Source organism: Apteryx rowi, unplaced genomic scaffold, assembly GCF_003343035.1.
Source record: "Apteryx rowi isolate R43461 unplaced genomic scaffold, aptRow1 scaffold_30, whole genome shotgun sequence".
NCBI lineage: Eukaryota > Metazoa > Chordata > Aves > Apterygiformes > Apterygidae > Apteryx > Apteryx rowi.
Genome location: NW_020449419.1, coordinates 1,492,087 through 1,518,026, shown reverse-complemented (window position 1 = coordinate 1,518,026; position 25,940 = coordinate 1,492,087). Strand labels below are relative to the sequence as shown.

At 43.2% G+C, this 25,940-nt stretch overlaps 1 protein-coding gene across 1 annotated transcript in view; it reads right to left on the bottom strand.

Annotated features, from left to right (window-relative positions):
- Nucleotides 1-25,940, bottom strand: part of ANK3 (ankyrin 3) — a 207,430-nt gene that overhangs the window by 36,039 nt on the left and 145,451 nt on the right. The window contains exons 27-34 of the mRNA XM_026069950.1: nucleotides 18,084-18,308; nucleotides 14,909-15,063; nucleotides 7,150-7,361; nucleotides 5,166-5,373; nucleotides 4,498-4,594; nucleotides 1,773-2,001; nucleotides 1,031-1,156; nucleotides 147-269 (exon numbers count right to left, since the gene is read on the bottom strand). Of these exons, the coding sequence (XP_025925735.1) occupies nucleotides 147-269; nucleotides 1,031-1,156; nucleotides 1,773-2,001; nucleotides 4,498-4,594; nucleotides 5,166-5,373; nucleotides 7,150-7,361; nucleotides 14,909-15,063; nucleotides 18,084-18,308 (1,375 nt within the window). The remainder of the gene's footprint in view (nucleotides 1-146; nucleotides 270-1,030; nucleotides 1,157-1,772; nucleotides 2,002-4,497; nucleotides 4,595-5,165; nucleotides 5,374-7,149; nucleotides 7,362-14,908; nucleotides 15,064-18,083; nucleotides 18,309-25,940) is intronic.

Below are 25,940 nucleotides of genomic sequence, written 5' to 3'. Positions count from 1 at the left end.
GCCTTAATCATAATCCAAAGCATTCTCATTACTGGCATGTCACAGGGTTTCTTTATCACTAGCAGAAAAAAAAAAAAAAGAACTAAAAGAGCAAAAATAAAAACAAACCAACCCTAAGGAAAATGTTTACATTTCCTAACAAATACCTTTTTGTGTGCTGGAAGAGTGATATTCAAGTTGCAGATAGCTGTTTGTGGCAGTCCTTTTGTAGTCTTTGGTTCTTTCAAAAATGATAAACGACCACAAGGTTCCTGGCTGGTGTCTCTTACCTAGAAAAGAAATTATTGTACATTGGAGTAATACGCTCTCATTCAGAAAAAATGGGGCGGTTTCTGGACAGTTTCTAAGAGTTCCCTTCCAAAAGCAGCTCTCTGATGGGTACAGAGCAAGGCCCTGAGCTGGGATTCGGCCCGAGGGGCCACAGGGGAAGGGAGCTGTCGTAACAGAGCTGCATCAGCTTCACGTTCTCTGCCTGGAAACAAGTTCCCCAAAGCCATGCACCACAAGGCATCGGCCAAGTCCAACCAGACAGCAATATTTCAGTATAAAACTGAGTGATGTTTTTAGCTCACATTCATTTCTCTCTGCCAAGTTTTGCACTTGGGCTCACCAAAATGCTTAGCACCTTCTTTTGCACCAAGGCTGTGAAAAGGCCAAGGGCAGCAAGAATCTGTTCATGGTCATTCAGAGATGCGTAGTCTGCATGCATTTTTTTGGAGGCTGTTCTGCTGTACAATACATTATTGAATGTTTCACCTCTTTTTAGTCCCTGGGAAGTAGTGATCTACTGCTACTATTCAGGTGGTCAAACTTGCAATACAGTTTTGATAAAAGGCTGTGAATCGATATAGGTATTCTGGTCCCAGCTCTGCTAGCAACATTTTTGTGGCTTCATGCAAAGCACCCTCTCCATGTTATTCACCTGTTAAACAATGACACTTACATCCTAGGGGCAAGTTAGTCATACCAGGCTGAAAAAAGGTTATCACAGGAAAAAAAAATCTCAGCAGATTTTTTTTATTAATTTTACCTTGATAGAGAATGGCAGTCTATTTTCTTTGAAAGCATAAAAATTAAAAACAAGCTGCTGTCCTCCTTTAGTCAAAGGGGCCAGATTTCCATAGCAATCAACATAAATAGGTTTTCCTTCCAGAACCTATCAAAGCAATGAAATAAAAATCAGTAAAACCTCTTTTCATAGTAGATTGAGGCACATAAGTATAGCATGATTTCCTCCATCCTAGTTCTTTCTTCAGTTTAACATGGGCCAGATCAAATTTCAACGGCAAATCCGAAAATAAAAGCGCATTACAGAAAGACAATTTTGAGTGTGGGCACTTTGGAAAACCTTGAGTTACATGAGTGACTTCTCTGAAGGAGAAAGAATATGTAGATTCCCTTCAAGACACAACGTCTTAGCACCTACCTATGCATGCTGAACCAGCCCCACTCACGCGACTGTGCGCCTGGCAGCTGAGAGGGGATCCCAGGTCAGCAGTCCCCAAAGCACGAGCAGGGCCGTGCTACAGCAGCATGCCCAAAACCCGCCACAGACTGGCCCGGGGCACCCGCCTGGAGACAGATCCTCTAGCTCCCCCCACCTTGTCCTCTTTTGGCCTCCTTCTAAGACATTTTTTGGCACAGACTGACTGTAAACCTTTACTTAACTGTGCTTATAGTGGCTGTGAAACCCTTTTGTAGGACCTGTCACCACCTGGAAAACAGATTGTCCATTTACACGGAGGAAGCCAGGCTGCGAGTAAGAAACGTACCTCAATGTCTTTGCTTCTTGCAACTTCTTCAAAATTCTCTTGTTGCTCCAAAGTTTTATCCACTTTGTCGTCAGTCATGCAGAAGCAACGCAAATTGGATTCCACAGGGTCATTCATTTTGGCAAATATCACAAACTTTGCCATATAAGGAACACATATCAATTCTCTGTAAAGCTGTGTAGCCAGTCCAACAGTTTCTAGTACTTGATGGCAGTCTGCAAGCCAAAACCTGATCGGGAGAAAGCAAACCATTAAATGAACTTTTCATTATGCTCAAACATTTCTCAAACCTTTAAAGAGAAACCCCACATCCTGTGATCCTTGGCCATTCTGGATTTATACTGCCCCTGCAGACTTCCCAGTGTCAAAGCTGTGGTTTCCTCACATTGCCAATGGAGCTTCAAGCTTCCAAAAATGGCAGTATCTGGCACTGAGAGGTTGATAACTTTATTTGACCCTTTTCACACTGGTATATCCTAAAATTGTTTATTTTAAAGGTGCACTTGAAGCTAAATTGGGGATATGGTGTACTCCTTGTGACCACATGCCATGTATATTGTGACCTGCTGATGTTTCACTGTACATTTGATTTATATGAAATCTAAACAACCTCTTTGGTTGCACATATATACAGCAAAATCACATCTCCCATGTAGTTTGAAACTGTGTATGCCCACAGTGAGGTTTCTCTGAAGGATAAATGTTATACTGTCATATTCTCCTCCTAAGACAAGCTTGATGACAAGTCTGATACGACTTATAAATATTTTAATTTTTACTTTATTCAGATCTTTGCCACAATATTTCCACCCTGCTCTATTCTTTCAGCAATTCTTTCTCTCTATAAAGCTTTTTATAGATGCAAATGTCAGGCACATAAGATAAACTCAATCTGGCATGCTATAAATTTTCTCCACTAGGATGCATGATTTGTACAGATCCTGCTGTAAGTCTTCAATCAGTAAGACCATCAAGTCCATCAAAACTCACTTCAAACCATGATTTTTTGGCAAACGACATCTTTGTGAAAAAGTCATTTTTACATAATTGTCAACTAAAAAAACTGAAGCCAGAAACTGAATGTCTTTAGCTTTTTTAAGAAAGTATGTTTTTATGAATCCTCTCCAAATTTTTTAATTGAGCATTTTAAACTTTCCTTTTCTGTTGCTATTGAAATAATAAACTCTACATAAATAAAAAAGCACATTAAAACTTCTCTCACAAGAAATGATGGGTTGTAATTGTACATTTGTACATTGTACATTTGTACATTGTACATTGTAATTGAGAAAATACGTGCATGACACTGATCTTGTAGCGGAGAGCCCTGGGTCAAGGCAGGAAGAATTGGGGCTGAGAAGAGCTCCATCATAATTATGCCACCTCCAGACAAGGGGGTACCAGCGCACCTGCCTGTCACTGTCCCCTTGGCCACCGTCCCTCTGCCTTGCAGCAGGGCTGCAAGTCCGCAGAGCAAGATGGGATGAGGGACTGCGCCAGCTTCACGCAAGCGCGGCCTTACACGGCCACACGGCTTTCAGGTCGAGAAGAATTTGTCAGCAGATGAACTTGCATTTACTTCAAAATTAAAATTGCTTTTTTTTTTTCCCCCTAAATCAGCTCAGTGCTAGCCTCAAAGCACCTGAGCTGCTGTGCAGATGCCCAATCTGTCATTCAAAGGAATTAGAGCGGTGTAAACAGAATGCACACAGATGAACGCTCAGAGAGGATTTTAACCCCCAAAATTTAGTTTGTACTTTTCTTCCAAGTTGCAGACAGTTGTGTGTGCCTCAGCTGGAAGCAGCCACCTGTTTAACTGGAGCTGGAGTATTGACCGATCTACCACTCCCAGGAAAGCTATATATTCAAGGGATAAATTCTGAAACCCCAGTGTCTGAGCAGGTCTTGTGTGCCCGCAGAGATCAGATTTTATCAGCTTTGGGATACTGGACTCCTTGTCGAAGTAGGGTTAATCAGACAAATAAGCCCCATTACACAACCTAACCAACAGAAAATACTGAAAAGACTAGTTTCCTCTACCAGAGGAGAGACAGATAAACTCTGCGCAGAAGAATTATTTTCTTTCTCCCTTTCTCTAAGACACAATTCCTTTAACAGACATACGGTGACTCCTGAGACTGTTCACCTGCACAAGAGTTTGGTGCAGAGACAGACATGCAAAGAGTGTGAGGCGCAAGACAGAGTCCTCTCCCGAGAAACATCTCCAGTGATTCCTGCAAGACATTTCCTGGGCTACAGCAACAGTGACTGATACGGTACAGCTCCATAATACTTTCCAGTCTGATTTCCTGTGCTCAGTTGCTCTTCAGTTTCAGAAGGGTTTGTATTTTCAGTGAAGTATTTCAAGCTTTGTAACAACCTAATGGGAGATTAGCAAAATCATAGAGGAGACTATGAAGAGCATCCACAGTTTGACAGGTCTGCAGAAAAACAAAGCCCCGTGTGTCACTGCAGCCTTTAGAGAAACAGCACACGCAACTCCAGGAGCCATCACCCAGGCAGGAGAGGCCAGGTCAAAGCTTCATCTGCAACCCTGTAAGTGTCAGATGCTCATACACAGTGACAAAAAAGCATCTGGTCTGCTACCCTTTTATATCAGTCTTGTAAAAGAACTATAGAAAGATGAAGAAAACCCACGACAACCCACATTTTTAGTCTAGGGAAACTACTCACTGGGTATATTTGGCAACCTCTATCACCATACCTGGCTGAAACGTTGGTTGTGAATGAGACGCAGTCGTTTGTAAATGTCAGTGGAGTGGTGCCCGTGATATCCTCCCACTGCGCAGGTGAAGTACCTCCTAAGAAAATACAAAGCACAGAAATTTGCTTTCAAACACCTAGCATGCACAGACCACATGAGAACATTTCCATCTTAACTTATTTGGCTTCACAAGTAAACAGAGAACCTAGGCAATAACGTTCTCAAACATCTGAATTACATGTTATATATTAAGTCATATGTTATATACCAGAAAACGGTGCTGATGTAAGCAAGGGACTTATCTACAGTCAATAGCAAAACTTCCCTTGATACTAGCTAGGCCAGAATTACTTCTGCAAACTATTTTTATTGACAACAGTGTGTGACAGCCAAGGCTGCAATTCTTCATACTGGCTAAATATAAAGTAGTATTCAGTATTTGTTGGCAGGAATTCTTTTATAATGGCATGAGACCAGATTCAAAGCCCAGGGAATTGGGGTAAGCCTTTTGAATGACCTCAGCTGGCTTTGCTCACAAGAGTTGAGCTCTACTGGATCTAGCACATTAATGTTCCCTCACTGGAAAGCAAAAGTTGAACAGTTAAATGAGTGAGTGCAGAGGCACTGCGGTCACAGAAACCTTTGCAAAGAGCATGATTCTGTCTAACCTGTAATGCTACATAGAAGTCGAAGGCTGGGTGTTGTGTCTCCTTTGTACCCATTGGTTACACCTTCTCCTGACGGAGGTGGCACGGGAATTGTCATGGTTATCGGCTTATGAAATTTTCTTCTTCTTGGCTCCACAGTGACAATGGGACTGAAAGTTGCTTTGTTTCCAAGGATTTTTTTGACAGTCTCCTCTGGAACTGGCTGAGCCTGACAACACAGGGAAAATATTTCAAATTAGAGCTTCAAATTGGTTTTAGACATGCAGGATTTTTTCCCAAAAGACAACTCAAATTTCATTTTATTTTCCATAGAATTTTGTTTTACTTTTTCCTAGGCTGCCTTATAGCTCTCTAGGGTGATTATTAGTACAATTCATGCCTTGGTATTTTTTCCAACAACCCACTTATGATTTCCTAACAGCTAACCTGCAGAGCAAAATCATAAATCTCACAAGGTGCTTACAGTATTTACTGAGAGGTTTTCAGAGGGTGGTTGTTTTTGTTTTTAATTTTCAGTGCTGCATGACATTAAATAATATTTCAAAATACAAAGAGTCCTATTTTGTTAGCAGAGTTTTGGAAAGTGAGGATTAGACAAGCTGCTATGACACAGATGCTGAAGCATTCTCAAATCTCTGCCAAATACAAACCCATGCTCGCTAAGAACACTTGAATTTCAGTTACCTCTGTCCTCAGTGCTTCCTATGCTATTCTACTATTGATTTTTAGGAAACAAATACTTGCTTGGGTCAAATTCATAAAGAATGCAAATATCTGCATTAACATTCAGCTGAGCTATAAGCAAGTTTCAGACCTTCCACCTCCACTTTGCGCCTTCAGTGATTTCCTAACTTTATACGGGAAGAAAAGGAAAAATATCCAAACGTGGGTAGAAATGTTATACGATTTCTGCTGTTTCTGTCAAGTAAGACTTGAATTCAAAAGTGGCAGCCATCTCACGGGGCATCTGGGTTTTTGTATTTACTTTTTTTTTTTTTAATTTCAAGTCTCTGTTTCAATCAGGATGACCTGTGACTTGCTGCATTATTCAAATTACATAATGTWTTGACATGCAAAGGGTATGTAGCTACATTGCAGTCTCAGCAGCAACAACAGTGCATATGGAGATGTGTTTATTTCACACTAAATAGCTCTGGTAAAGGCAGCTGTATAACAGTAATAGCAGAGCTTCCAGTTTCTCAAGATTAATAGTCTTTATGTGAAATACTGTTAACAGATGAGAAATGTTTTGGTGTGAATTCCAGGCAATGGAATCTGAATCAGCATCCCTGTTTCATGAACCCATCAGACTTGTCAGGTTACTAAGTAATTTTAAGTGATAATTAGCAGAACTCAGTGAAAAAGATCCCTCCTACAAAACATTTCTCCACTTTCTATGCAGTTTATCTAAGGAGAGTTTAAGCTATTTGCTCTTCCCAGCTTCTGCCTATAGCTGGAAATGCCAGTGGTGAATGCCCTAAGCAACAACAGATGTTTATGGGGTTTTTTTTGAGCTCGAAACAGCTGGCAGAGAGCTGGACACACTCTGTCCCCACACACAGCCCTATGGCAAGGGTCAGTCCAGGCACACCAGGCACAAGCTGCTCCTTGGCCAGGGCGCCTGGGACCGCACCACAGCTGCGCAGCTCCGTGGGGCCAGCAGCTCTGGCCATCCCGAAGATGGCATGCAGCGTTACAGAGGCTGCAGCTGCTCCCGGCCTTTTGCTTTTCCTTCCGAGGCTTAGCAGCACTCAAGGTGACAGTCGAAGGGAGCTGGGCTTTTGCCCCAGGTTGGAGGCCTGGGCATCACCTGGCACGTGCGCATCTTTTCAGAGCCCGGGCAGAGAACGCTAACTACCGTGCAACCTGCTTCTGAGGAGCAGAGGGCTCCTCAGGAGCAAGTTTTATGCATGAAGGCCAACAACGCTAGAAGAGTCTCCGTTTGAAGGCGCCATTTGCACGAAGCTGGTGACAACGGCCTTACCTGGAGCCCCACGCGGATTCTCTTGGTCAGCGCACCCTCCGGGAAGGACGCCTGGACGCGGGGCACTGTCGTGCTGCTCAGGACCCCTCCCTCAGGGCCAATCTGGTTACTCTCCTGTTTGATTCGTGAAACCACTGCAAAGTACTGAGGGAAATCCTTTGTGACGATCCTGCAGATACGCTTCTTCTCTAGTTCCTCCACACTGTCTAACTCTGAGAGGGAGAGACAATTAAAACATTGAGGTATTGCCTAGCCAGGCTCATATCGGACACATCTTTAATTAGTGCAAGGATTTCAATCCATCTTAAACTGCCCAAGAGGATTTTTAAACTTACTACAGGAAGAAAATCATTGCTATTCATTCAAGCTTTTTTTTCGCTTTATCTTCTGCATACATTTGACAGTGAGCGATGACAGCACTGGTCACACAGATCCTCCAAAGCCCCTAACCACTAGGATGTGACTGTCTCTTCACCAGCAGCAAGTGCTGCAGGATGGCGGGTTCAGGATGCAGCACTGGAGCCCACGGAGATCAGGAGGAGACAGTCAAACTTCCTTCACTTTCTCCTCTAAATATGGAAGCACACGAGTGCACTGATCTTTCCAAACACACCTTTGAAAGACATTTATGTCCACCCTATTCCCTCACACAGCTCTGACTTGCAGAAAAGCACAGGAAATCACAGACTGTTCATGAACCATCCAACTCCATGCCAAGCACGCAAATGGGAATTTGGTCAGGTAAGGCATCCGAGAAAGGCATCTCCCAGAGCGGCACTCATACAATCCTGACTGCACACTGGGGCCTGTGGGAGACTGTGGATGTCACAGCACTGCCTGCCAGCACTACCAGCAAAACCACAGTGGGACCTTCCATGGATCAGGCCTTCAGCTATATGCTCCAAGGTAACTGTATTGTGCTCCTCAATTCCCACAGAAACCTTAAAGCATCCTCAGAGATGACTGGAAGAGAAAGATGCCGTCAAAAATTAGCGCCCCCAGCCACATTACCAGCATGCCAGGTCACCAGGTCTCAGAAAGGGGCACAGAGTATCTACCCAAATTATATTAATTAGATTATATATATGCATTGAGGAAATCTCTGCGATATATCAAATACAACTAATTATGCAAGTGTGTGTATATATGTGTACTAATGAAATYCCCGTGATACAAACGCTATTCACAAATGAAGATAATTACATGACTGTCATGCAATTCTCATGAAATTTTCTTGCACTCTRCCTTTCTAGCTATCGACTCCTGGCTTCATTCCAGCCCTCCACAAGCTCCCACTCTCATTTTGTTCTTTTTCATAAGAACGGCACATTCCTAAAGAAAAAGTTCATTCCTCGAAACATGACATTTCTACCGGATACAGCAGGACAAAGCAGGAGGACCAGAAACAGTACCAAGACAGTAGAAACTTGTAGATTCTTTACTTTACATGGCTGATGCACTTTCTTCCTCTGAATATGTAAGTAGCAATTACAGTTCCAAAAGATTAGGATATAAATTTGGTAAAATGTCAGTTTTCCATTTTAAAACCTTCAGCAGGTAATTTGGATTAATTGCACAGTATTGCTGTGGAACATAGGAAGCTACGGAAGAGGAAATTTTCTTATCATAATGTCAGCTTCCCTTAGCTTTGACTCAGAGACGCTATCTGAAGCCCTCTAATGACTTAGCTATCCTGCCTGCAGCCTCTGGAAGCAATGGCTTGTGCAGGAGACAAACTGGATTCTTAAATTCCCAGGCAGGTATAAGCTTGACTGGTAAATCCTATGCATTCTCTTGTTTGCTGCTAGAGACTAAACCCACTGTAAAATACTCACATAGATGATGGATAATTAAGTTCTCCTGAAGCAGAAAATTACTGTTTTATGTAAGAAGATTTTTAAAATCCTTTGAGACTGACAGGAACTCTTTGGAGGAGAGAGAAGATATGAAGTTTAGAGTAGCAGAGTAACAGTCAAGCATGGAGAGGAGTTGGACTATATATTTTAAGGAGATTATGCTTAGATAATACATATGTAAGCTTCCTCACCAAGTTGCCCTCAAACAAAAATCAGGGAAGGTGAGCGATCCTAAACCACCTCTCTGACTGCCGTAAGAAATGCAGCGTTAGCATGAGAGATTTAATGAAACAGGGAAAACTTGTCTTGGGAGAAGTCATGTTTTCTGAATGCACCTCATGCATTTTATAGCAAGAGTGATCATCATTACTGCTTTCCTCAATCACTGACACTTTATGCCTATGTAATGTGTTTCAATTTAAAAACTCAAAGGTTCTGGTGTTTTCTTTAAACCACAGAGAAATATGGTATAAAACTCATCTTACAGATGGAGATAGCAAAGCAGAGAGAGGCTAAGCAGGAGAGTCAGCAGCAGAACTGGGAAGAGACTCCAGGTGCCACTGTCTCCTGGATTTGTGCTAATAGCCCAAAGGACACCTATTGCCATCAAGTTTCAGTAAATCAGGAAGGATGCATTGTGCATGCTCCATGCATGTCTCCTTCCGCCACCCAAGTGTCAGGTACGTTTATCCTAAGCCTATGAAAAGCAGGTAGGAACAGGCAATAGAAACTCAGAGACACATTTCAATGATTCCCTATCTCATCTCTGAGCTTGGACCAGGTCCTGGCCCCGGTCAGCTCTTGCTGTCGCTTCTCAGCTCACACCCTCCTTCGCCTGTGCTACATTTGCCTTCTCCACGCAGTGATTCCTGGACAGGGCAATTCCCATGGTAAAACTAGGCTGGCCTACATCTCCTTGTGACAGTCGCCATCAGACCATGCTAAGGGCAGCACCCGGGGAAGCAGCTTTCTTTCCGAGCCACTTTATCACACTTCTCCCATTAGGACATGGCAAGCTCACCCTTGGGCACGAAAGCAGTCTCTCCAGTAACAGCCAGTGCTACCGGCCAGCAGCCTGCCTCCCCGCTGCCCTGGGGGAGCAGGACGGGGCAGCTGCTGGGGGCCAGCGCTGCTCAGTGGCAGGGACACAGCACCAGCTGCGTTCCTCCACCAGAAGGCACAGGAGTGAGGAAAGCTGCCGAGCTACCAGGTATTGGGCAGGAAAGCCGAGCAGAGCACTGCCTCCCACGTCACCTCTGCAGAGATCCCGGAGCTCGGGGGAAGGTGGCTGGGAGAAGCATCCTTCCACCCTGGTCCAGAGGCCACCAGTGGAGACGGGCTCGGCCCACAGAACAGCACTAGATGCATGTCCCAAGCAAATGCTGGCATTGAGTTTCCTTCTGCCAAAATTAGCAAACAATTTTGGCGAGAAGAGCAAAACTAAGGAAAGGACATAGGAAGGAAGTGGCAAGTAGGGCAGATGTGAAGAAAGAGAGATAGCGGGAAAGGGCTGGCACTAACCCAGCACAGAGGAGGGAGCTGGTTGATGGAATGAGGAATCAGAGACCAGGATGGAGAGAAGGAGAGGAGGGAGCAAGAGAAGAGAAGAGGACTGCTCCCTTCTCCCCATCCATGCCGCCACGCAAGTGCTGCGTGATGGCTGCCAGGCAGGAAAGAGGGAGCCCAGCCACTCTTCTCCAAGGTGGCCGGGACTCTGCAGGGACCAGCTCAGGCCAAGGGAAGTGAGCACATTGGCTTTGTCACTCAAGAGGCTCCTGCGGCTCGCTTTCACCCTCTGTCTAGCACCTTTCGTTCTTACCCTCAGATAAAGTAACACAGAGCAAGCACCTTCTAACTGAAAATGGAATCAGGGAAATCACAGAAAATCTGGTCGTTTCAGGAGCTTCAAAGTGTCTTAGTGTGATCTGGTATCTCATTTCCCTTTCCAGAGCCTTAAAAGGCATTTTGCTGGTGCTGGAAAAGCAAATCCCACCTGCAACAGGGAGAGCAAACAGCTCTCGGGGTTTTGCAGCCCTCCTGCAACACCTCGCTCCAGGGGAGAGCGGAGCAAAGTGTCCCGCTACAGAGAGACTCGGCAGTGGGACAAGTCTGCAACACCAGTGTCCCCACTGCAGAGACCAGCTGCATTAACAAATTATTGGCGTGGAAGGTGGGGCACACAGGACACCGCTCACAGAGCAAACGGCAGGAGGGAGGCACAAGGAGGGGGAGGCAAGCAGAAATCGCGGGCAGTGAGGCTGGGCTTAAAAAATGAGGGCATCTAAACCATCCTCCCTACTCCAGTGCCTCACATATATAACTAGACGCTCACATATATAGCAAGGAGCATCCTCAAATGACACAACATCCTTTACACGTTCTTTCAAAAATTTTTGCACAGTCTCTTTTCTTGCTGTTCACAACAGAAGTTTTAAGAGCGATAAGGTTGAAAACTTTTCTCGGAAATGTGGCAAAATCACTGTAGAGTGATTTATGGCAGTATTTTAAACTGTGAGCGTAAACAAGGTCACACTCTGGTTTGATCTGTAGATTCAAAGAACTAGTTATGTAAAAGCTCCTGCTTCCCATCTGAAACCACACTGTGCAGCTGCAAGCATACTGTAGCCACAAATATTAGCATTTCTTGGCTCACTCACTACTTTGCAAACATCTGTCAGAAGATTCGCTACCCCAGCATGTGCATTTGTGATCACAATTTGTCTACAGCTACAGAAAGACACCTGTAAAGGGTGCAGGAACGTAAAACACAAGGGCAAATTACACCTGAAAGAAGCTCTACTGAGAATGTAACACATCTACCAACAACAAGACAGAGAACTTTCCCCTAAAAAAGATATTTTAGTTGATTTAAATTTAAATAAATTTAATACAGCCTGAGAAAGTGGCTCCTGGTGACTCCCCGCTGCCCAGGGTGCCCCAGCCTTCCCGAGGGCCRAGGGTTGCGCGACACCTGTCCAACACCGTCTTTAGAATAAAAACTACTTTAAGCAGAAACCTCTCAGCACCAAAGACAAACCGACTCCTTCTGTTAGAGTTCACTGTTCCTCCACGGCAGCGAGGGTGAAGTTCTGCTATTATTTAATCGTGCATTTAGTACCCTGAAGCGTTGCCTGCTGCTCTCGATTATGCAAGTCTGACGTGAGGTTGTTCCAGCAGATGGTGCTGCTTCCAATAAAGCCCAGGCAGCTTTTCAGCATTCCCCCCGGAGAAAGAGGAAAGATGTCCTCGCTTTTATCCCTGCTGGCTGCGTGAAGGGCAACACAGCAAAAAAGCAAAACGGAGAAGCAGGCTTCATCTTTAAAAAGTCAGCGTATTAAGGAGCCGGCAAGAAAAGTACGACTGTCCTCCTTCCCTACACGGCTGGGAAAGCGCCAGTGCATCGCAGCAGGTCCCACACAACGCTGACCAGCTGCTTCGAGTGAAAAAACGGGCCCTGCTGAAGCAGGTTACGGCCTTTCGAGATGACTGCGCAGATGACCTTTCTTACAGGGACATGCTAAACTTCTAGAAATGACTGACCATCTAGCTGGCACCAAAGCCTTCACTGTTTTCTTTTTACTTCAATTAAAGCTTGGTTCTGTCTCCACAGTTGATACCTGGAATCAAACTTTGCCCAAAGTTATGGCTTCTGAGAACCAAGATTTTGCTTTAGATCCAAGTCTATTTGTGATATTTTGTAACCAAACAGTAAAACCTCAGATGAAAAACTGCTTTTAATTCTACGAAATCATGATTTTATGTCATTTCTTGGAAGACCTTTTAACACAGAAATGGTGTCATTTAACTGGATATGAATTTTTTCAAAACCCTTGTACTATTTTAATTTTTTTTCTAACTAAACAATGATTAAGTTAAAACGAACATAGCAAATAATCAAGACAGTGCTCTGGGTGTGTCTGCAGTATTTTTTTCCCTTTTTTTCTCATAAATGATTGCTTGGGCTGGTAAATGGCATTTCTGTGGCTTGGCTTTTGAGACGCTAAATATTTTCACTCTAAGGAAACACTCGAGGGTCCATCGCACTTTCTGTGATTCAGCAGCTGTGCACATACCCACTAACCTCAAACAGCAGTTCCCCAGAAGCAAAGAGTCACCTGAAACCTTCAGCAGGCCAGAAAGTTGTATTCTGGCTCCAAACTGTGAAGCCTGTTATTTCAGGCTCTGAGGACTGAGGGCTTTGTGCCCACCTGCCCTAAAGTGCTTTTATTTATTGAGCTCTCCTCTTTGTGACATGCAGATTCACCCCGTCGCACCTTTGGAGAGCTCTGTTGTTAGTGATGCAAGCTGGAGTGCTTTAGAACAGTATTTTGTGCCCAAAACGTTCCCATTCCAAAACTGAGCTAAGCTCGGTTTGGAAAGCACCAGCAGTGAATACACAAGCTGCTGATCAGTTCTGACTGCCTCAACGCTGACAAAGTGCAGATACTTCGGCCGAATGCCAGACTGTTATTTCCKACCTCATGTGGTAGTGGGCGGGGGCTAGCGGTGAATTTTTTTTTTCCTGAAAAGTCTTGCTTTCAATCCCAGAGCAATTCTTGCCCAAGCAATATTATACTGGGGTCACACTCATTCTTTTGCCTGTTTCACTGCTTTTAAGTACCCTTCCATTATGAGATTTATTGCATTTTTCCAAACCCACCAACCCACCATTTGCAGTATTTCTGCTCTAGTGCTTTACTGGTTCTATTATATTTATTTCGAAATAAATAGCCATGACAGATCACCATGCAACAAACAGGTCTTGACTGTTGCTGTGTATTTTTATGTGCTCACGTGCAGCTCAAACACTTTCACTGCACAAGCCCATTCTGCTGTTCCTGTTCCCAGAGGACCAGGAAATCAATCCAGATGATCATCTCTCATATCTCTCAGGAAACCTCTCATATCACCGCTGTTCTTCTTTCCATATTCTCAAACTTGCCTTTTTACAGAGGTTGCCCTCTGCAGACAAGGAAAGGCCAAGACTCAAGGCAGAGGCTGCTCACAGATCCCTCTCAGAGCTGCCCTCTGCACCCTGATCATTTGCTTCGAATGGCTTTTGCTGATAATGAGGGAACTTTCCTCCAGCTCGTACCCCAACACACCGTGACTTCCTCTAGGGTGTTATCCAGAGAAAATCCAGGTGCAAAGCACAGGCTATTTCATTCACACTCAGATGCAAAGTGCAAGAGCAATGGCGTATCAGCAGAAGTACTGAAAAGCACTTGGTAGGGAGAGAACGGAGCAGTGCCAAAGGCCGCGCAGCAGCCCCAGCCGGGCTGTGCCCGGGATGTGTCAGCAGGGACCATCTGTCACAGCATCTCCTGATGAATTACATACAGCTGAGTCCTCTCCTCTTAAGGGACTCTCATGTAAACAGCAATGTCTAAGCATAACCAGGAGGCCAGGCCTCCCAGAGGGGCAGGGGCGACACCAGGAAGGCAGGTGGAGCGCTCATGGGATGCGACCTCTAGCAATACCGTTTCAAACAAGAGTAGTCTGTGGGCCGCGGGCAGAGGTCCACACGTGGGAAAGCCTACGATGGCTGTTATTTACAGTTTATCTTTGGTTTGGAGTGACCTGAACGTGGCCCTGCCGAGGCAGCAGAGACGCGCTGACGGCTAGCTGTGATGCTGTTCCCAACCCTGCGCTGTGCAGCAACTGCCCCTCTGCTCGAACTGGGCACAGCTTCAGGCCAAGACTTACCACTCATGTCAGTACGTCTTCAGGCCACTGTTGTAGCACTTCTCTTTACACACTTTCCATTAGTTTAATACGTAATGCAGTGTGTTGCCCAGAGCCAGATATCCCCGGCACTGGTTTACTTCAGGTTGCTTTAGCCTGCGCATGCTAGCAGGCTGGCACAAAGAGAAGGCTTGCTAAAGCTTCGATAAAATGTTTACCTTCATCCATGCCATTGAGTATTTCAGTTAAGTCTTCATGTTTGCTGTCGTACTGGTGTTCCTTCCACGTTTCCCCATTTTCACTTCGAAGTACGATTAATTCTCTTTCCTTCCCTCTCATTGATCCAAAATGTGGGATTTCCACTATGACGGGGCTAGACAAAAAAGGAACCATATTATTTTTAATCATATATCTCCTCACTGCCCTTAACTTTCCTATGGGCATTCAATTCTTAAGACAACTACAGTCATTTTAAATAATAAGCGCTGTTATGGTAAAAATGAATTTAAAATTGCCAAAGCTGCACAATCCTTCATCATTTAAACTATAAGCCTTACGTAGCTTAAAAATATTTATATGTAGCTCATTTTTAACATAAGCTTTATGAAACMGCTGTTGACACGAAAAGAGGCTACAAATTTTGGTAAAAACAGTTTTCCCTGCTCATTTATCCTGGGATGTAGGTGATCCAACCTGCCTCCAGCACACACAGCACTGTTGATTTTTAACTGCCATTAGCAAAATTAAAAGCAGGATTTGGCTCAAGGGATTTAAAGGGCCAAAGTTAGTTCAGAAACAGTCCAGCTATCCCAACGCATGCAACAGCTACTGACTGCAACAGGGACTGTGCGTGCGTGTAGGATTTAGACTTCAGGCTAAGTCCCGGCCTTTTAAAAGCTCCCTCTGGCTCTGTGTTCATGCAGCTTCTGCGCAACCAGACAGGCCGTTTCTCATCACTTTCTCCTTCTGGTTCTCATGGCCCAAGTCCCAGCTGCAGCATCCGTACGGGAAGCGTCACTGGGCAAAGTTTAGCTCCTTTCAGAATGGATTTCTCTGCGTTAAGCAACAGCATGACCACACTGATATTAGTAACTGTCAAACATTTTGGGGGGAAGGAAGGGGAACGGGAAGGCGGTTAAATAATACACCTACGTCACCGGACAATGCACCTTACACAGAGGACTTCAAGTGCATTATTAAACAATCATTGTGAACAATCAACAGAAACCACCATTCGCTTCATGTGCCATTCCTCAACAAAACAGACACTTTTGCCAAACGCTTCACAGGCAGGATATGCAGATTAAAATATGCTAGGACAAACTGACTGAAATCACACAATAAGTGAACAATTATGGATTATGCAGCTTTAAGACATTTAAATAGACAGTATCATTATTTTCCTACAGAGTTTGTAAAGGATTTCACCTCTCTGTAATAACTCAGTTAAAGATAGTATCACATGATGGGGAAAGTAGGCAGTATTGTACTGTACAGTACTGCACCCCGGCAAGGTGTTGGGCTGCCCCTCAACCAATCAATTACCTGACTGGGGAAATCAAAGCAGCCATTACGAGTGAAAATACAAAATAGTTGGAAGTTCAGAAGAAGGGTTAGATTTTTTTCCACGAAAATAGTAAAAGACAGTTTAATTAATGCATATTTCAGATGCTTTTAGAAACACCCAGGCTGTTCTCTTATCTTGAGTCCTTTAACAAGCAATGTAGCTGCTGTGTCCCATTGTGTGCAGCAAGTAAGTACCAAAAATTCAAATACATTGTTTCTTAAGATATTTACTCTCTAGTTAGAAAGGAATACAAACGGAACACTAACATTGTAATACAATCTTTGCAGGCTAATATGTCAGATACTGTCTCTGTAAATATTTAGAAACCACACAATTTTGTGCATGAAGTTTAACAAGAATACTTAGCGAGAAGGTATTAAACAGGTATTGAACACCAAACACTCACCAATATTTTGAAACCTAACGCAATAAGTTTCATGATATGGTTTGAAAACAACAGTCAAAAATATACAGAAACATTCTTACATTTTTAGCATACACATTGCAGCTCCTTTCGCTAGCATACTTGGGTTTTTAGACTTATTTTTAATTTAACAAGATGCCTCCTGCAGTTTGAAAAGATTAGTATATCTCCAACATTGTTAAATGAAGTCATTTACTCAATGACATTTTTTCTAAATGATCTTTCATAAATAATAGATTTTATATGACCACATTTTACAATGCTCTTCCCACCACAGACTCACTTCAAGGCCTGTAAATACCTTCTCTACCACAAGGCTGAACTTAAAGGACTGTCACTGTGTATTAAAATGTATTTGATGCAGTTGAAACACTTCAAATTTAAAAGATTACAAAAGCACAGAAGTTATGAAAGCAGAATGCTGGCAGTGAATTTTACATGCCTATAAGCACAAGGTAGTAGCAGAGCTATATTAAATCAAGCCACTATGATTTTCTTTCAGTGACATAAATCAACTGAAAGCTTCAGAAAACTGAAAAAAAATTATGGGAATAACAAAAAATTGGAAACAAAAGAAAACTGTAGACATTCTGTATCTTTTCTGTACATATCCTACCCAATAAATTTTGTTCCTTGTGGACCAAGCTGCAGGATTCGGCTAACCATGCTCTCGCCCTCATTTAGAGGGGGAGGACTTTTAGGAAGATGCAGTTTACTGAATAACATCCATGCAGCAGGAAGAGAAACRAGAAGGGGAAATTAGGAACAAGCTGTCATTCCCGACAGAACCGGCAGTTTACACCAGGGCGCCACTCATGGTAACGAACAAAATTTATAATTGCGGGGCGGGGGAAAAAAAAGCCACATCATAGCGGATTGTTTCCCCTACGTGCAGCCTTGCGACACACCAGCTCCTAGCGTCCGCAGGCCGCCGCGCTCAGCGGCGCGTCCCGTCCCCACCGCGGGCGGCCGGAGCTGGGCGGGCACCGCAGCTGCGTCGAGGGCCCGGCGCGGCGCGCGGCTGCTTGCGGATGACTTCAGCTAACTGCTGCGCCGCGGCTCTGCCTCGGGTACTGTAGGCCTCGCACAGCGACGGGGCCAAAACCTGCTCCGGGTTACAGGCGCGTGACTCCTTCTGACGGCAAAGGGAGCTTGCGTGAGTAGCTGAGGGCAGGACCTGGCTTTTTCGTAGCTTCCCTTACTTTACAAAGCTCCCCTTAAAATACAAGGGTACTTTCAAGGTAGGAATGGCAGGTTGGCATTTTTTAATGTTTCGAGATAAGCAGCCTATCTTACATGCTCAGATGAGGTAAATTCAACGTTTAACTACTCAGATCCACAGGATAAAGGAAATAAAAGATGCAACATGAGGGTCAAAAGTGAAATTCATAGAACAACTCACCCCAAAAACTGTGCCCCTGCTGGCCCCATCTCTACAAGTCTACTCGCTAATCCTTCTCCTTCAACCATTGGCGGGGGGCTGGCCAGCTTATGCCTCTTTACCAAGCGGCAGGTGATGCGGGTCGGTGCCGTACACTTGCGTGGTGGGATAATAATTCTCATTCCATGGTGGCGACTACCCCTCATTGAACCCCCACGTGCATCAACCATAAAACTAACCAGGAAACTGTAGGGAGAAGGAAACATGTCAATGAAAATGGTCACAGATCAAGCAAGAAAAAGTTCAGGTAAATCAACAAAAAGTCAACTGTCACAATCTTTAAAATATTATTAGAAAAGTCCTCCCGATCCCAACTAAACTAAAAAGATCAAAAAGATTCTTTTAAAATTTATACTTACACTTCAACTATTGGTTAACAAAAGCAGGAATTTCTAAAGCTCTAGCAACATCACGGCGAAAGGTGCAGCTGCTACTGAGTAATTTGGATTAAAAGAGTACACATAAGTAGTGTATTAGTGTCTTATTAGAATTTTTAATTGGCCCTCTGTTACTGTTAGTTCTACTGCCATCTACAAGCAAGAGTAATTGGCCTCACATGCAGAAAGGAACCAGAAAGTGTTTAAAAAAAAAAGGGGGGGGGGAGAAACAAAACTGTTCTTTTATTTTTAGGATCTCAGTCCCCAAAACCTTCCCCTCACACCCCCTTGTGAACACCCTGGAAGGCTGGTGGAGCCAGGGCTGACACTGCGGGCGATGGTCAGGACTGCTGCGGGGTTGCACTAGTGGGGAAGGAGTGAGAAGCCCAAGGACAACTTTCTTCAGGTTGCTAGCACTCTGAAGGAAATCACGCCATTACCCTTCTGTGAAGATGGCATTTCTTATCAAGAAGCTACATTTGATGAAATATTGCAGTTTCCAGTGTCATTCCAATGTATAACTTTCCATTTATTAATACAAGGGAAGAAATTATATTTTAAGTGGTAATTGGTAGGTTTAAAGAAAAATCTCTTTATTAGAAAAAAATGAATATTAAGAATTACCATTAATAGTCATGATTTTTTTCTTCTACAAAATAGTGAGAAGCTGTATTCGTGAAGTGTTATGGTCCTTAACCAAAAAAAAACCAGTGACAGCAATGGGGAATGGACTCCCAGGACAGGCAAGAGAATTCAATCTCCTTCAAAACTCTGCAGCAAAAATCCTTCCAATTTAAGGGGATCAAACATCTAGATTCTTTTAAGGCTAAGCACAAATAGGGGATCTCTTTTGGGGCTTCAAAATACCTTCTCTTCTCTCACTAGAGCAATGATGCTTCCCTTTCTATATAAGTGCCAGGTGGACACTTCCAGTTCTCTGTATAAATCTGTTCTGCTTCTGCCTAAAGCTGTCCCTGTCAAAATCCCAAATATAATCCGATATAATTTCATGGTTACCACTGGGCTTCAACTAGTAGATGTGGTAATGGGCCAGCATCAACTGGGACACAAGTTACAAATTCAGTCTTGGTGCCAACACGTTTTTGTCTGCTCCTTCTGTGTGATGTGCAGACACTGGCACAGCTGGCAGCTCTGCTGTGTTTTCAAGGCTGTTGCCAAAACTTTCTGATCTTAAGGACTAAAACTTAAGGTAATTAGCAGGTGAATCCACTCAATTTCCTGGTTTCTTACTGTAAATTGAACTAAAGGTGAGAACAAACAATCCGGGGGGGGGGGGGGAGATTGAAGATTCTTGAAAAAAGCTCCCAAGCGCTCTGAAGTCTGAATGGGAATTCATGTAAGACAGTTGCACTTGATTTTGATAACAGCAGGATATCAGAAGTAACAGTTGACATGTATTGGCCAGTCCTGCAAAGTCCAGTTGTATTTGGAAGCCTGGCCAACCAGGGCAGGGGAAATACTGCACAAAAGCAAGAGTGTCATCAAAACTTTGCATTTAGTGGTCTGTAGGAGACATGTGCGTATGGAAGCAAGATATAAACATATTAAGTAGGAAAGCAAAGTTGTCCAACTGAATTACAGAAAAATAAACTGCCATGTTTCCCTTCTCAAACTAAAGAAAAAAAGAATCACTGGAGAAAGGGGAGGTGAAACAGTCCTCTGAGCTGACCTAACTCCAACTGATCTTTTCCTGTGGTCCAGGTACTTTACAGTGCCAAAGCATGGAGTAAAATTCACCATATTTCACAGGTAGTTTTCATACAAATAAATTGTTTCCAACTTTCTCTCCCAGGTAAGCACACTATACACTACTGAACAAAACTGACTGTTGCCACTAGGGTATCCCAGTTCCTCACAACAGCAATTATTTTTCAGTGGAACGGGATTTTTGCTGAATATTTAACCAAACATTTTCTACAAATATTAGATCTGTGTGTTAAAAACAATACTCTCAACCTTTAAATTATAGAATATATAAGTGATGGCAATCAATATTTATAGATCACAAAACCTTTTATGTCAGTAAACTTTCTCGACTCGAACGGTTTTCTGCTTGCTAACAAAAGGCCGTAACAAGCAAAGAAGCCAGCTCTAGAGGGCTTGGGCCTTTGCTTCTTTCTCCCCTTTACTCACTGAGCACTACTCAGCATGCTTACGTTACTGTCGGCATGTTTATGCTGCTTTTTCTCCCTGCAGCTGCTCTATATGGTAGATGGTGAACCCCGATGGGATCAGGAAGATGCCACCGGGCACATGGAAGGAGAGGCCAACGGCAGGTGTACTCCTCAAAGCTGGCAAGGAGCCAGCTCCCAACTCACTGTGAAGGGAGGTCAAGACAGGCCATTAAAACTTACTGTAAAGCAAAGTAAAATATTAAGCAGGGGCTCAGAGCCCTAGATCACAGCAGGGGAAAATACTGAAAGGAATCTGTCGTAGTTGTATCTTGATGGCCTTTTGAAAATGCCCATGATTTTGGTGTGCAGAGAAGACGGGACCACTTCAAGCTGCATGGAAGTACGTAGGGCAGAGAGGTGGCCAGCTGGAACATACGTTCAATGCCTATCCATCAGCGACTCCGGAAAGGCACATGTGACACTTGCTTTGGTACAATGAGCTCATTTGGGGAGCTGCATATCATGCACGTGATTACTCACATGTTAAGTCAGCTCATAATTAACAAAAGTTTTTCATTTCTTGCAAAAATGGAAAAGCCAAAGCTTTCACTCAGATAAGATGTGCTGTGTTGGTAGGGGACATCTGGGGCAACTAGACACGTGGTCAGAAGAATCCAAACTTGATTGACCCAGGTATGAGAGAGTGGATTTTCAACAGCATCTAGGCACCTAAATCAACTGACTTAATACAAAAATCAATGGAAGTTAAAACCTAAGTACCTACAAAAACCTGGCCGCAAGTTCTCAGGTATGTTTATATCACAGACTGCAAGGTCGTGCAGAGACAGCTGAGTCAGGTTTGATACCAGGCACCGATAACAGCCCACCCTTGGCAACCTGGAGCTCTCACTGCTGATATCACTACTTAGAGGGAGGGTAGATTAGCCCTGGGAGTGAATCTACTCCCCACCACAGCAGCTAGGCCAGCTTTGCAGCCAGCTTTGTGCATCTGCACCACACTGCAGCATTCAGTGAAGACAAAACCCTAAGCAGATCAGCCTTTACCTTTATCTGGTGGCGTTGCAAGTAATCATTGTCAACAGCGTATTAATTATTTACTCTTTTAGTTTTCAAATTAGTAACTTACCATTTAAAACAATAACAAACAGTATTTCATGCATTTTCAATCAAAAGGATTAGTAGCTGGTGCTTACCTAAATTAATACTTCGCTAATAATGGATACTACAGTATGATCTCTAAAACACAATGCTAAATGCTAGTGAGCATTTCTACTTGAATACATGGAAAAGATGAGGATGTGGCTGGATGCACTACAAACATCTACACACACTCTGACTGTGGGAAAAGAGTTAAAAAAAAGAAAAAAGAAAACAAAATGAGGATTCACAGAAAGCACAGAATTATCACCTGGAATCATACTGGGGAAGTGGAGAGGAATAGCTGCAAAATAATTTAGAAAGCAAATGGGAAAAATTAATATAAGATAATTAGAAGCAAGCAACAGAAAATATCAATAATAAGCGCAAAGGAAAAGTAACAATCAGAAAAATAACAAAAAGCAACACATTTGAAGGCCAACTTCAGAAATGATTTGGCTTTTGCTTCACATATCATGAGCTTTGTCATATAAAATATGCTACGCATGGAAAAAAAATATCCTAAAGGAAGTGTTCACTTAATTAATCAACACAAGTCCATGATATGTCTGAGAAATGGAGAAAACATTTGTGATTTACCTAGGTCAATAGAGAATTTATGGTAACAGAACTTCTTTGAGTTTATTTAATTCCCAAAACATGCTTCACTGTGTCACAGAAAATCAGTTCTTGTGCTTTTATATAGCAGTTTATTTTCCAAAGTATAACATATAAAGAGATGTATGGCAGGACATTTGAAAAGAATATCAAGTCTTTATATCATTCCTTACATTACTTTCAAAAATGAGTTCTTGCATGCTTGCAGGAGGTTGGAGTAAACTATGATTAATCTGAAGTATGCCACCTTGCAAGACTCATGCAGTATTTCTGAATTTCTCATTGTGAGAGAAAGAATGTTACACATTAATGTTACACATTAATTTCTTTCCTTGGGCTCAGAAAAAGTGAAAAAAAGGCAACATGAAGAGAGCACATCCACATTTCAATTAGGGGAGATACATACGTAAGCTCACTTCTGAGAAGCTTAAGGCCACTTTGCCAAAGGGTCTCTACCTTTCTAGAGACCTCAAGATTCATGCCATATTTCAATGTATTGCTTACAATGGGCTCTGTTCAAAACATATGTCAGCAAAACAACCTATCTGAATTCAGAAAGAGGAACTTGAAGCATTAGCTTAAAGAAGAAAAAAACACAGAAGAGTCAAAAATTACTGACATTTCCTTCTTTCTTCCCCTTTCACTGATACACAGCTGGATCTCCACATCCTGCTCCCAAAATTCCCCTTCTGACTCGGTTAAGAAAATGAGATCAAACGCCGATGCTCTCTCATGCCGACGGGTACGGGGAAAGGAGCAGCCCAAAGGGAGCACCCGCTGCTCCCCCTGTCGCCCTGCCTGCAGGGCCRAGGCTGAGGACTGCAAAGCGCGCCAGGCCGGGCTGGGGCCCCGGCACGCGCGGCGACCCGGGGTGACGCGCATCGCTGGCCCTGGGGATCCCAGCTCCAACACCTACGCCAAACGGCCACAGAAAGACTGGGGCACGGGGTAGGGGGGAAAGCACTGGGAACAAGCAGAAACAGAGCTGCTTTTCAGAAAAGACAGGCAGAGGACAAGAGAAGTCACTCTCCTCTGCGCGTCAGACGGGCTCAGCTACTGAAAGATGGGAAGGGAACATTTGCTTACTGCCCCTAGATGAAGCTCACAGGGAAAACCAAACAATATCACATTATAATATGGGCCCACGTTAGAAAAGAAAAACAATACGGCTTTTCTAAGAAAGGAATTGAATCATCGCAGCACCAGTTCTGATGGACTTTATTTGCCAGAAGAGAAATGTGCAGGCCAGCAAAGCTGTCCCCGCTGGCGGAAGCTGCGGTGCCCAGCCTGGCCTTCCTCCCCTGCGCCATGGCCTACTCGGCAGCAGCTGAGGCGGCCGCTACGCTAGCCAGAACGGCTCCACAGAAGGAGCAGACCTGAAGCAATGGATGCTGAAGAGCCTACGTTCACGTAAGGTGTTCTGGGGGTTTGGGACCACTGGCAATTGTCTTGAAGAACTAACAGCAAGCCAGTAATCTGTAAGGCCTGAAGCATAATAAAGAGATTACAACTCACCTCCTGCCTTCACCAGTCCTCAAAAAGGAGCCGAAGCACACGTGGCAAGAGTAAATCGTGTCAAATTAATTTTGTTTCCTTCTTTGACAGGATAACTTGCACAGTGGATGTATGGAAGTAATGTATTTGTATTTCACTAGGCAAATGAGGTATAGTATAGATAAGGTAAATGCACAACTGTCTAAAAAGTTACCTCAAAAGAGCTACCATTAGTGTTTTACCATTGAACTGGAAGGGAATTTCAACTGGAGTGCCCTGTCCTGGGCCAGGTACTATTCTAATATTCTCGTTCATGATTTGAACACTGGACAGAACAAAGTTTTGAAAACATTTTGGAAAACAGGATGAGAATTCAAAGCTATCCTGCTAAAATGGAAAAAGGCTCTGAAGTCAACAAGATGAAATACAGTAAAGACAAATGCATGCAAACAGGAAGAAGAAATCAAAGACCCAAACACAAAGTACAGAATAAATACCTAGGCCACAGAATTTCAGAAGAGAATCAAGGAATTCTAGCAGATTACAAACAAGAATCAAACAGAAGCTGCAGTTACCAAAATGATAATTCTCATTTTGGGATTTCTTAAGATTAGGTGTGTCATGTGTCAGCAAAGATAACAACTCTGTCCTACCCAGTACTGATGACACCTCTTTGGGGGCTTGGTGCCCAAGCTGGCTTAGAAATAAGCTATCGTTGAACAGGGGAGAGAGCCAAAAGACGTCAGCAAGAATGAGGTGAGATTTGGAGAAAGCATGACCTAGGAGGTAAGTGTGGAGGACCTGGGACATTGGAGTCTATAAAAGAGAAGATGACATGCCTTCCAACATATAAAAAGTTCTTGTTATTATAATAGTAAGATGTTCTCCATGACTATGTGGGGTAGGGCAAGAAAGAGGCGTAATTTGCGGCAAAGAAATCTTACGTTCAGTATCAGGGGAAGAAACATTGTAACAAAGGATAGTGACCAACTGAAGTTGAGGGACTATAAAATATCCTTTATTATAAATGACTAAGAAGAAATTAAGCATATTTCAGGAACGGTTTGACTACATATTACCCTGCCATCATGCAAAAGTGTGAACTACTTGCTCTCTGAGGTCTTTCGCCTACCTACCTTTCTCTGATAAAAAACAGATGTCAGCTTTTCATTCTGAATCTCTGGACATTTCAGCTGTAGCATTGCCCATATGTAGTGTTTTATTAGATCAGGACCTAAAAATCCACTGCTTTAGAGTTCTAGTCAGCTGAAGCAGGTGCTGACATGTATCGTGGGACTGTAGTTTTAGATTTGTGGGACTTGGTGTTATCGTGGAACTGAAATGCTTTGGTTTGTGCTAGTCTCATTTACATTACGAGAATGTGATTAGTCACAAAATGGGGAAGTAAAATAAAAGGGATATGAAATTTTATGCCCTCTCCTTGTTGAAAGTTATACAACAAATATTTATACTAGACAATCTCATATGTAACAATTCTTTTCAGTTACACATTTATTTGTAAATTTTTACAATATGCATTCAAACATTATTATTACTGCATTTAAATCAACTCTAAGCAGCACTGTCAAGAAGCACCACAACTACAGTGATGCCTTGTAAATAAATGAGTAGTATAATCACGGTCAAAATACAGATTTTGGAGACTAGGCAGGAGTTTGGAGGTAAAATAAGAGGTTAAAGTTCCCCATTTTCTGGGATGAAAGAACAGAATGCATAACATTGTATCTCTGATTTTATGTTCCAAACAGTTTAATACAGTTCAATTAAAATCACCTTATGACACATAAAAGCAAAGTGTAAGCAACAGAAAAAGCAAAACAGGACTATTAAAGGAAAACCTGTTGGATTACAGTTTTTTTGGCATTCAGAAAATTAAGTACAGAAGCAAGTTTTGGTTTGATATGCAAGAATTTAGCCTGACTGCTGTTATTAAGCACCCTCATTGAAGTCAGCATGAATTTTGCCACTGGCTTCAAGTGGAGCAGGAATAGGCATGTTATCAGCCATTTCAGCAG